Here is a 13280-nt window from a genome sequence, read left to right on the forward strand (position 1 = left end):
AACAAAAAAACAATGAGAAGTGTGGTTAAAGGCTTTATTGTTGTTTGTAATAATGGTGAAATAACAGCATTTTTATATGCTGTTTGATATAATCCAGTAGGAAGGAAAAAACTGAGATTGCTAGTGTGACGCCCTTGAGTAGCTGAGAGGGAATAGAATCTAATGCATAAGTAGAGGTTTGCCTTAGCTAGGAACACAAACAGACCAATTGTTAACAAAAAAGAAAGCAATGTATATAGATACAGATGCTAGTGGGTCATCATTGCATAACTTCACAAATAATCTGAAATAAGTAAGGTCATCAGCCTAGTGAGTATGGGAAACAGATATTGAAGTTTTAGAAGGTAGAGGAAAGGGGAATACAAAAGGTAATAGTCTAGGCCTAAATTTGATTTCCTGGGTAATATTAAAGACCTACTTGAGATTTATAGGTATAAATTTAAAGTGGGAAGTGGGACCAGTAAATATGGTTGTGAGTTTTCCTCTAGTCCTGTTTAGCTGCGTGGGTGCTGATGGGGAGTAGGTAAGGAATTGGATTTTATCTCGGTTGTAATTTTGCCAAATAGAATGAAGTGACAGAAGGACAAAGGGGAGGTGATGGTGTGTGCAAAGGGGTGACCATGAAATTTAAGCTGATTAGTGAGGGGAAAGGATCTGAAGGAGATGAGGTGTGAAGTGTAGGTACTACTGGGATAGCCAGTAGATCTGAGAGAATGATCTGGAAAGATAGAGATCAGCAACTGCAACAACTGAAATTGAGATTTTTGATGAACTTCAGTCATTGCTAATGAAAGATGTTTTACATGTATTATCTCATTTACTCCTTTCAACAAACACTATGGGTAGGTGCTCATTTAATAGTCTATAAATGGGGCTTATAAAGAAGGTAAATCTGCTCTCTATCTCACAGGTAATAAGTGACAGGGCTCAGAATTGAATACAGAGATATCTCTTAGCTGCTGCTCTTAACTACTTCACAATAGATTGCAGGTATATTGTTGCATTTCAAAGAGAGTGGCATATTCTGACATAGAAAGAAAAATTCCCCGACTACTTTGAGAGTCTGATGACCCTTTCTCCACAAAATATACACACAAATACAAACACAATTTTGTATGTAGTTTTAGAGACCTTTTGAAGAATCTGCATGAACCTTGGACTCCCAAATAAATGACCAAGGTTCTGCAGTATGTTATATTTGATCAAATTACCTCCTTGTCTTTAATGCATTGCCTTATCATTTTCAGTAGAGTGAGTTAAAGAAATAAAAACTTATTACTTCTTTTTACAACACATGTCATTATAATAATATATTTATATTAAGATTTCTAAGGCCAAAGTGGCATACCTATTAAAGCATAATCACTACTAATTTTTTCAGGTATAATCTTTGAAATTAAATGTAAAAGTAATGCAGTTTGTCCTTTTCTGGCACAAATTTTAAGTCTATTCCCCTTTTTGTGTGAAAGAGATTCTGTATTCAAGAAACATTAAACTTGAAAGATCTAGGATGTAAAGCAGAATAAAATGTAAGCATTAGTCCTTATTTGTCTTATTGATAAATCTACTACTTTTGTGCCATTGAAGGCCTACTAAAAAGATGTCAAAAAGATATAAATTATGGTTGAGTCTGAGATTCAGTCTCAACATTTCAATTTTTTAAGAATAAGTTACAATTCTTCAATTCTTCTTTCATGTTTTAGAAATGTACAGCAACCAGAAGCAGAATCAGAATTTTTAAGACTGGGTGGCAATTTATTTGTAATCTTAAAATATACATAACTAATTTGTGGCAGCACTAGAATTTTATTCCAGGTTTTCAGACTTCTAAGTCTAGTAGTATAGTTTTGTCTAGAACTGGCAAGTTATGTCTTGAAGACGTTGTGTTGTTGTTGTTGTTGTTGTTGTTGTTTTAAAAGACAGGATCTCACTCTGTCACCCAAGCTGGAGTGCAGTAGCAAGATATAGTTCACTGCAACCTTGAACTGCTAGGCTCAAGTGATCCTCCCGCCTTAGCCTCTTAAACAGCTAGGACTACAAGCGTACACCACCATGCTGGGCTAACTTTGAAAAATGTTTTGTAGAGACACGGTATCATTATGTTGCCCAGACTGGTCTCGAACTCCTAGCCTGAAGCAATCTTCCCACCTTGGCCACCCAAAGTTCTGGGATTATAGATGTATGGCACGCACCTAGCCTTTGAGAAATTTTTAAAAATTTTTTCCTCAGCATGATATAGGTATAGAAAATGGGGAAGGCATGAGAAGGCAATAAAAGGAAAAATGTATGTAACTTTCATATACTGCAAAAGTGTAGTATACTGGTCTGATCATTACTGAACCTCAGTGTCTTTGTATTAAGAATTTAAAAAGACATTTTTTTCTTCTTAGTGACTAATACAATTCAACTTCTTCTTTCTTTAAAAAATAAAACCTCAACCTCAGTCCAGGAAGTTCCTCTAGAATCATCAAATAATAATATTTTCCTTTTGGACAAACACAAGACTCGATGTCAGCAGGAAAAGAAATCACCACTACACAATTTAACTTATGGTAAACTGTTTTTTTTGTTTTGTTTGTTACTTGAATGTATTGTTAGATATTCTAGGTAATTATTTTCTCTGTGTGGGCATTAAGCATTGACTGTGGACAAAAGCTTGAATTGTAAAAGCCAGAGGCACTCGGAGAATGACTGGGCAGGAGGGTGGAGCATTCCTAACCAAAATTTCTGTTGTAATTTCGTATGTTCCTTCTGTAAATTTTGTTTTGCTTTGTATTTTTTACAGAACTTCCAATTCTGAACCAAGAACAAGAAAAGTTTTTGGCTGCAGGAGCCTCAAACAAGGCATTAGCTACAGCTCAGTTGGCTAAAGAAATTCTTCATTCAAAGGAGAATATTGTTGCAACCACTAAGTCCAAAAAGGACACGTTTGTTTTAGAAGGCATTGATTCTGCCAATGAAAAATTCCAAAATACTAATGTTGAGACTCTCAGTACCAGTTTTGTTCCTATTAAAAATGGCAGTCAGTTAATGATTTCTAATAGTGAGATGACAGCAGAAGTATCTTCACAACAGGAAATTAAGGAAGGAAATGAAAAAACAGTATCCAGAGAGACTGATCTTCTAGGTTCTATGAAAGATACATGTAAAATTGTACTGGCAACTCCAAGGCTTCATGTAACAGTACCTCGAAGGTCAAAAAGAAATGTTTCAAAGCTGTCTCCTCCAAGTATATTTCAAGCTGTTACAAATGGAGTTAAAAAAAATAAGGTAGGAAAACTTCTAAGGTAAGTATTTATGTCTGTTTTACCCCCCATTCTTCAAGAACTTGAGCTATTATGCTCTCATTTTTTCCCCCTAGCTAGGATTTGAACCTGTGCTCTCTCATTATTAACAGTAGCTTCATTTTCATGTTTCATTATTATTTACTGTAGCAACAGTATGGCCTAGTGAAAAAAGTAGTGAGCTGAAAGTAAGAAGACCTTATCTTACTCTGTTACTGGTTGCATAGCCTTCAATTTACTTTTTCCTTTGGGGATGAACACTGAATTCATTCCTGCCCTTTTTTCTGATTCTTGGGGTACTATTAGGAGAACCATTAAAATAAAAAGGAATTACAGCATCTGAATATTTGAGACAGTGTAAAGTAATATAGGGTGATCAATAAAAGACTTTAGAGCATCAGATGATGTTATATTAGGATAAATTCTCTGAAGGAAGTGGAATGGAAATACAAGCTTAAAGAGAAAGATACAATGTAAAATTTCCAGTTGTTAAAGATTTGCCCATTAATTTTTAAATGGATGATGGTGGGTATCAAATTGAAATGGTATATAAATGCCATCTAAATTTTAAAGAGTAGCATAGTAGTTACAGTTTTATAATATATCTCAATGTATTCACTGGAAATTGCATTATTTACAAATATTTAAACTTTTGATGAAAAGTTTTAGATGTTGACATAAAAATGTAGGAAGTAGGTTGAGCAAAAAACTTTGAAGATAACTGTTTTAAGAGACCCCACAGTACTAGTTCTGCCATCCCCACAGTGCTGTTTATCTCAGTTACCACAGGAAGTCCAAGCCTCCCAGGACTCTTATCACTGTTTAGTTCTTTACATCCCATAATTCTGACCCAATTTCTCACTCATCTCCAACTCTTTGAACATTGCATTATGTCTTGAACTCAAAGTATGTCATCAGCAAAATGTTATATTCTCGATTTTCTATAAACATTTCTTGACCTTGCTCTAACTAAAATGTGGCTTCTACAAACAATCCTCTCAAGTGGTGGCTCTTTTTTCTCCCATGTCCCATATTCCATTGCATTTAGAGGTGATATAAGGTGTGTCTCCCTTGTTCCTCATTGCTACTTTAGGCCATTTTTCCTTATTTCTCTCTAAAGCTTCTTTGAAGCACATGCCATAAAACTTTACTACTCCCTGTCTCCTCTTGCATTCACCAATAATATAACATACTAGTCATGACCTTGCATTCCTGTTGAAGTGTTTGATGCCTCTTAGTTTTTCCTCTACTACTACTTCTGTCATCATCTCTGGTGACATCAGCATTCATATAGATGATCCATCCAATCTACCTGATATCTTGATATTCAGAAACCTTTCTGCTACCTTTATCCTCTACCATTGCCACACCCATTTCTTTACCTTAACACATGCACCAAATTCTCACTTTCAAACATCCCACTCTCTATCAACTCCTGTAGTTCAGATCATTACCCCTCTAGTACTCTTCTCCTACCCCTGACCATCAGTACTCTGACTCCACTAAGACAGCCTTCAGTCTATCAACTCTTTTGTGTTCTCCTTTCCCTCTTTACCCCATAGATTCCATGGTTCATTATTATAACCATTATAGGTTATAACTCTCAACCCTCTTCATTTCATTTTTCCCCGTCTTCTGCTTCCCTTTGGTCTTCTGCAAATTCCTAATCCTGGTTAAATTTAACTCTTCTTTCGCTACATGACAGTACCTGAGAGCTAAAGGTGGCTGAGGCAAAACACACAACCATGCTGACTGGTCTTATTTTAAATTTGACAACAAACATTAAGTGGGCTCTCAGTATTGCCCATTAGTCCTAGTGCATTTCACTTGTCAATCCATTCACTGACTTTCTTAGAAGAGTACATCACTCCTTTTCTCTTCTAAAACCCCCAACCTTTTCCTTTGTACTCATTCTGAATTCATTGAAAACCTCATAATCTCATCACCAAATATACCAATCTACCTGATGCTATATCCACATACTCTGCTTTTCTTCCTGTTTAAATGGATGAACAATTTATGCTCATTTTCAAGGCCTATTCATTTCCTCTTACCACCTAAAGGACATTGCCCCTGCAATTATCCTTTCAATATTTTCCTCTCTTCTTGATCATTCTCATTAGCATATAATCATGGCTTGCATTTTTAAAAAATGTAAACAAAAGCCCACCTTCCCTGTATCACCTATCAACTTCAGCTACTATCCCATTTTTGTGTCCCTTTATAGCAAAACATCTTGAAAGAGGTATACGTATTCATGGTTTTAATTCCTTCTTCTCCCATTCCCTCTTGAACATGTTCTATTTTGGACATCCATATCCACTACTCTGCAGATTGCCCTTTCCAAGTTCACCAATCATCTCCAATCACCAGATCCGACGATTGATTTTTACTCCTCATTCTCAGTCACTCATGAGGTTTTAACACAGTAAATCAAAGTGTCTTTCTAAAAATGTGTTATGATCACTTCTTGGCCTTATGGCTAAGAACAAGTATAGTATCTCTTCTTATCAGTTTACAAAGGTGTTATGCTTTTTCTTTTGGATTCCAGGATGTCCCTCTCCTGATTTTCTGCTACGTCACTGGACATCTTTCTCAGTCCCCTTTGTTGCTTCCTCTTCCTGTCTTCAGTATCAGTTCTATAAATGTTGGCATTCCTCCAAATCAGTCGTAGAAATGTTTGTCTACCTACACGCACTCTCTAGACTGTATTTCTAGTGCTATTGCTTTAAATTCCATCTCTGTGCTGATAGCCCAGAACATTTTCCTAAACTCCACACTCATTTGCAATCATCTACACGACTTTTCTATTGATATCTAATTGTCTATACAACTTTTCTATTTCAAAATATTAAGGGGGTACAAATGTTTTTAAATTACACAGATACCTTTTATAATGCTTAAGTTGGGGCGTTTAGTATACCTATCACCGGAATAGTGTTCATCGTACCTGATAGGTAAGTTTTTAGCACCCTTCCTGATTTCCAATGACCTTTACATCTCCAACATTTATAGATATCTCAAATTTAACATGTCTAAAACTAAATTCTTGATTTCTTCATCATAAACCTTCTCCTCCATTGTCCTGTATTGGTATATAGCAATACCATTCCCCCAGGTACTTATGCAAAAATTTTAGATTCATCTTGGACTCTTGTTTTTCTCTCATACTCCATATCCAAACCATGAAGAAATCCTGTTGGCTCTACTGTCCTGAATGTGGCCACTTCTCACTGCTCAACTACTACCTCCTAGTCCAGCAATTACTGCAGTAGCCTAATGGTCTCCCTGCTTCCACTACTGCTTTCTTCCTCTTTAGTCTGTTTTCCACACAGAATGTTAAATCTTTTCACTCTCCTGCTCAGAATCGTCCAGTAACTTCCCATCTTAGTACAAAGCACTAAGCCTCAACCATGGTTTATAGGGCTTTACATAATTAATCCTGGAGATCTCCAACCTTACCTCTTATTCTTTCTCACTTACTCCTTTCAAATTGCAGTGACTTTCATACTACCTACTTATGTACTTGTTCTCTCTGCTTGGAAGAATCTTCGAGCAAACATCCACGTGGCTTATCGCTCATTTTATTAGGTCTCTGTTCCAAGACTTTCCCTAACTATGTTATCTAAAAAAGCACCCAATTATATAATGACTTATCCTTACTTTTTATAGTAATTATCACCACTGACATTTTAATATTTTTCTGTTTGGATACCATAATCCTGCTTACTTCACACCCCTCCCCTAATACCCCAGGATACTTGCTCTAAGAGGGCAGCCATTTTGTTTCTCACTGAATCCTCACTGCTTAAAACTGTGTGGAACTCAACAAATATTTATTGAATGAATAATGAATGAACATTTTGACACCTTATATAAGCAGTATTATTATCTCCATCTGACTGAAGCTTTGATATATCTCAGGTAGTTGCAAATGTGGGAGTAGGAACAAAAAAGGAATGATACTATCCCTTCCCCAAGTCCTATTTATAATTTTTTTGAGTGATTCTAATTGAGAAGTGTAATAACAAAGACCCTCCCATTTTAATGTCTTTTTCTGACTCAGTATAAAACTACCACTGGAGAATTTGTCTTTATATATTAATATAAATGTACAATTTTATATATAAATGAAATGGCTCAAATTATTATATGGATTTTGGCTTTTTCTCATCAGAGTTTATCATAGTTCAATGTTGAATTGTTACATTGAAATATAAACAATGATTTCTTTGCACAAATGCGCATAGAATTTTTTCAGTTAAAATGAGACTTTGTACTAAAATAAAGAATTCTCTAAGCTATTCAGATGTTTGCCTTGGAATAGAATGCTATTAAATGTAGGTTACCAGCAGTTACCTTTATAGTCTACAGAAAATAGAAACACAACTCAAAATCAACTTTACCAAAACAAAAATCTAATATTTTAGGGACATGAGTGATGGTATACAACACAACTGACTCTTTTTCTCCAAGTTACTGGGTTTTGGGGTAGGATTTGGTGTTTTAATGTACAACTTGGGATTTCATATGATTTTTCCCCCACTGGTTGAGCTTTGATATAGGAATATTTAAAGTATAATTGCTTCTGGATTATAGAACAAACTGTGCAATACAACCTCAGTCTTTCCCTTCATCTTTTCTGTTTCATTATATACAAGAGTTTTACTTATTGCTATTTAGAATAGAATGTGATTCCTATATAGATGGGCACTAAGGAATCAATTGAATCACTTAGATGAGTTTTTTCTTTTAATGTAAGTTAATTTTGTAATGCTTATGCTGCAAGTAATACAGGAAGTATGTTCTTTGCTTTATGCTTGATTAGGTAGTCCAGCTACAGGAATGGATAATTAAAGTCATCAATGATAATACAGCTGTATGTGTAGAAGGAAAATTGATGTGAGTATAACATTTCAATATTCTTTTAATAAAATTTAAGAGGATAGTTGTGTGTAAGCTTAAAAGGCGATGCATGAGAAATAGCATCTTCCTACAAAACAAAGATTTTCTAACGAGGTTAGGAATTGAAGGCAAAAACATAAAATGACGATGCAGGTCCTAACCATGTTGATTGTTACCAGCTTTCTTGTTTTTGCCTATTTACTCAAGTTATTTTTAAAACAATGACAGCTCAAATTGGTATAGTGCATTATTTTTTTTCTAAGGTGCTAATCGGTGCTCAGTGGACTGGTATTATCTGCTTAATTGTATCAGTTAATATTCACTACCTGCATTTCAGTTCAGATTTTCACATCTAAATTGGGACAACCAGATATAAATTACTGATCCAGAAAAGGAATCAAAATTATTTAAAACTTTGCCATACAGCTACATATTAAGTAATCATTGGCACTTTCTGGTTCTCCCTAAAGCGAGAGCATCATTAGGTAAGTGGGCTTTGCCTAATTCTGCTACTCTATTAGCACAATTTCCCATCCTTCAAGACCAGTTTCTTAGTGCTAAAAAAAATTTGTAATAAAAGGTTATAACAAAACAATCTAAGATATAACTATTTAAGGTACTTATATAGAAGTTTATAAGTTGAGTATATAAAATTTATGTTGTCCACTATATATCTGTCTGCCTTGAGCCCATTTCCTTAATGTATAAGATGCAGACTAGACTGCCTTTGTTGGAATCCCATTACTACCTCTTTCAGTCTCAGTTTCTTCATCTGTACAATGTGGATAATTTTATTGCATAGCTTGCTAGTTGAGGATTAAATGTGAAACTAGAGAACAGTGCTTTTAGAGTGTTATTTAAATGTTTGTTATTATTTAATGTTTTATCATTTAATAAAAAAAGCAAAAAAGAATGGAAGAGAAGTGATATCGTGTTAAGGTATAATGTATGAGTTTAATCCTATTTGACCAAATTAAAGAAACTTAAGTTCCTTATTTATTATACTTGTAATTAGTATATTTATTAATAGTTATCTGATGAATGGGAGCATGTTCCACATTTATCTAATACATCTTCATATTTTGTTCTTTCTATTTTATATTTATTCTTAGCTTCATTTAAAGAAATATGAAGAATAGATTTATGGGCCAGTGATTTGATACTATAGTTTGTTTTTTCCCAACTGGTACCTCTTTTTGGTACTTTCCAAAATGAAAAGTAAACACATTTTTCTGTGTAGTAAGGGTAAAAAACCACAAGATTAGATGGTTCTAATCTACATTTCTATACAAAGGCTAATATAGTACAGACCCTGAGGGAGAGAGATAGGGAAATCATTTTTTGGAAGCTTAGCATCAGGTAAGCTGAAGTTGCAAGTATTGCCAGCACCAGGTATTTAGAGAAGGGGTCTTCTTCCTTGCTAAGAATATATTTTACAGTAGGGACATGGTTTGGCCACAGTACAGTTTCTTAGCATATAGGAGAATCACATTAGCCAAGCAGTTGAGTTCTGCTGCATTGTTTGGTCCCCAGATGTTTTGTAATTAGATTAATAATATTGTTAGTGTTGCTGTAGCTAGAATGCAAAATTATTACTTTCTGTTATAACTTTGTATATACATGTACATTGTGATTACTGGTAAAATGTGAATATTTCAGCATTATTGAAGTTTTTTTGGTTTTGTTTTGTTTTTGTTTTTTGCCTAGAGACATCACTAACATATATTGGCACAGTAATATAATCATAGAGCGGATTAAGCACAACAAAGTTAGGACTATAACAGGCAACATTTATATACTAAAAGGAATGATAGACCAGATTTCCATGAAAGAAGCAGGTAAATGACTGTCATTAATTGATAAATTATTTTTATAAGTGAAGCAATTAACCATGTTTCTAACAGGAATGTACATTTTATACTGTTTAATTAGGTATTTAAAATTAGGAATAAATCAAACCTAAAAATTAAAACAATTGATCACATTATGTAAAACTTGCATAGAATTGCTTTTTTCTGATTTAATCACTTATTGACAATTTAAATAAGTTCAGTGATTTAAAAAAATTCAAGTTAAATATTCTTTATTTATAAGGAATTGTTTTATAAGGATATAATTTAATCCCCTGGTTCCTCTCTTTGTTGAACCTGGCATAATCCCACTCCTGGTATAATCTAATTTTCTACCTATGCCTTGCACAGAGCTGAATATAGCTGGAAAAAAACATACCCAAGTAGTCTAATTTAATTTTTATGATTACTATCAACAAATTATAGTCCCTTAGTGGTCCCTTGCTACTGCTTGGCATCCTACCTTATTCTGTTAACCATTCATTCTCTTATCCTCCCTGATGATTATTCCATATTTTTGGAAATCTCCAATACCTCATCCCTTACCCTCTGAAATGGGAGAGTAGGGGAAAGAGGGATGCACCTGAGCGATAGGAACATCAGAAGAGTTTCTCTACCACATCTACTTACCTACTTACATCTGTGCCTGCTTTTATTATGGATGAACTATCCATGTTCCTGTCTATGTCAGCCTCTCCATTTATATACTAGGTCGCATTTTCCCTCTTTTACTCAAGGACATCATTCCAGTAATTCTCCCTTCTGCTGTTTTAAAAGAAACCCCTCTTTTAACCACACTTCTCGTTTCAGCCACTATTGTTCTCATTTACAACAAAACAAGTCGGGTTATTTTTCTATACTTGTTAATACTATTGCATATCTAATTTCTCTTAAATTCTTTGCCAATTTTTCTTGAACTCTCTTTAATCATGCCTTAACCCACAATTCTTAACCAAAACAACCCATATTAAAGCCACCAATGGCTTCCACATTGCTAAATACAGTATATACTTAACAGAGTTAATCACACTTACCTCCCTGAAGTATTTTATTTGGCTTTCAAATACTATATTCCAATTTTCATGCTGCCTCACTGTCTAGCCTGTTTCTTCTTAGTTTCTTTGTGTATTTCTTTTTTTTTTTGCCTCTAAATAATGGGGTAGCTTGGGGCTCTTTCTATACTCAGTGCTGTGCTTATGTCTTTTAGTCTTTAAATATCATCTCTATAATGACAAAATGTCAATTTTATACCCAAACCAAGACCTCTTTCTTAAGAACCCAACTCATTTTCCATGTGCCCATATGACGTCTCCACTAGAATGTCTATAGGCATCTCAAACTTGATATGTCTAAAACCTGATCTTCTCCCTTAAATTTGCTTAGCCTGTAGTTTTCCCCATCTTTCCAAGCATCCAGTGGCTCTGACCAAAATTCTGGAAGGCATCCTTAAATCCTCACTTTCTCTCACACCCACATCTAGTGTGTCAGTACATCCCATTGGTATATCTCCAAAATATATCTAAAACCTAGACCTCTGCTGCATCACTGCATCCAGACTACCCTCGTCTTTTGTCTGGATGGTTACAGCAACCTCCTAACTGGTCTTATTCTTTCTTCTCTTGCTCTTCCACAAACTCTCTTCAAAATAACCGCTTCTATGATCCTATTAAAGTAAGTCAGATCTTCTTGAAATCCTCTTCTATATACTCCTCTTCTCCTCAACTAATCCTCAGCTCCTCTTCTTGAAATCTTTCCATGGCTTTCCATCTTGCCCAAAGTAAATAGCCAGATCCATAAAATGACCCCAAGGCTTTATATTATAATTTTCCATGCTCCCCACTGCCTTTGACAGATCTGAGTAGCCTCCTAGTACTAACTCCTCCTCATCCCACTTCAACTGCACTAATCTCCTTATTGTTTCACAGACAGACCAAATATACTCTTGATTTGTAGCCTTTCACCTTCTATTTCCTGTGCTTCCAATATTCTAACCCCCTATTGCTACATGGCTCACTCCCTCATGTCCTTCAGGACTTTGCTCAAATGTTGCTATTTCAACGAGGACTTCCCTGGCTGTCCTTTTTAAATTGCTGTTCACCCCTCTACTCTCTCATGAACACACTGGTATCTCTATCCATTTTCCCTGCATAACTATGTAACAAATAAGATATTTTACTTATTGGTTAGCTTTCTCTGTCACATTAGAAGGCAAGTTCCATGAGGGCAGGGGTGTTTGTCTGCTTTGTTAATGGCTGAATCCTGAGTATCTGTAACAGTACCTGGCACATAGTAAACAAATAAGTACATATTTCTTGAATGACTTAATGAATTATTATCTCTTTAAAATTCTAGGCTTTTAAATAATTTTTTGTTTATCCTTAAATAGGATATCCATATTATCTCATAAGAAAATTTATGTTTGGATTTCCAGAAAATTGGAAAGAGCACATTGATAATTTTCTAGAACAATTAAGGTAAAGTGTTGTTTTACAGTTTCAAGAGTCAACTTTATTGAGATATAATTTACATTTAATAAAATGAACATATTTTAGGTATTAAGTTGTATATACTCATGTAGCGAATGTAACATGGTTTTAGTTTTTTGGGTTTTTTGTTTGTTTGTTTGTTTTGTTTTCAGAATGCCAGTTTTGAAGCCCTCTTTGATATTAGAAGAGTTTTAGAAGCAAAAACACTTCACTAGAATTCTGTTACTATGAGTATATCTAAAAGGAAAGTAACACTTTTGACATATTTCAAGAAGTCATCTCATGCCTACCCTTCAAAAGGCATGTAGCTATTAAATATGAGTCTGAAGTTTTTGGTCCTTTTTCTTTCTTTTCCATTTGTTCTCTCAGTGGTTACTTAGTGTCAACTACTTAATAGACACTATGGTTAATTCTGGGAAAACAAAGAAGAATTCGATTAATTCTTGCCTCTAAGGAGCTTATAGGGGATACAGAGCTTAAAATTAATCACAGTACAATGTATTAATAATAAGTTATAACAAGGGCTGCCAATTTTTTTCTGCAAAAGGACTGACAGGAGGTATTCTTGTAGGCATGTTGCTTCTATGTAACTCTTCAACTCTGCCTTTGTAGCAGAAAAGCAGCCATAGATAGAATGTAAATGAGCATGGCTATGTTTCAAAAAACTTCATTTACAAAAATAGGCAACTGGCAGTTGTCCTAGTTTTCTTATAATAGTAGGTTAAGTAGGAATTATAAGAGCATGGAGTAGGAAG

At 34.7% G+C, this 13280-nt stretch overlaps 1 protein-coding gene and 1 pseudogene across 3 annotated transcripts in view; both read left to right on the forward strand.

Moving 5' to 3' along the window:
• Positions 1 to 13280, forward strand: part of MIS18BP1 (MIS18 binding protein 1) — a 70965-nt gene that overhangs the window by 2621 nt on the left and 55064 nt on the right. For 2 of the 3 annotated variants that reach the window (XR_006739121.1, XM_045567871.1), the window contains exons 2-6: positions 2445 to 2552; positions 2786 to 3270; positions 8113 to 8186; positions 9897 to 10027; positions 12426 to 12513. Coding sequence is in view for 2 of the 3 variants with exons in the window: in XM_045567871.1 (XP_045423827.1) it covers positions 2445 to 2552; positions 2786 to 3270; positions 8113 to 8186; positions 9897 to 10027; positions 12426 to 12513 (886 nt within the window). In the remaining variant the exon portion in view is untranslated. The remainder of the gene's footprint in view (positions 1 to 2444; positions 2553 to 2785; positions 3271 to 8112; positions 8187 to 9896; positions 10028 to 12425; positions 12514 to 13280) is intronic. The other variant, XM_045567884.1, reaches the window with a different exon arrangement.
• Positions 5747 to 5890, forward strand: LOC123631017 (annotated as a pseudogene).

This window comes from Lemur catta, chromosome 1, assembly GCF_020740605.2.
Source record: "Lemur catta isolate mLemCat1 chromosome 1, mLemCat1.pri, whole genome shotgun sequence".
Taxonomy (NCBI): Eukaryota; Metazoa; Chordata; class Mammalia; order Primates; family Lemuridae; genus Lemur; species Lemur catta.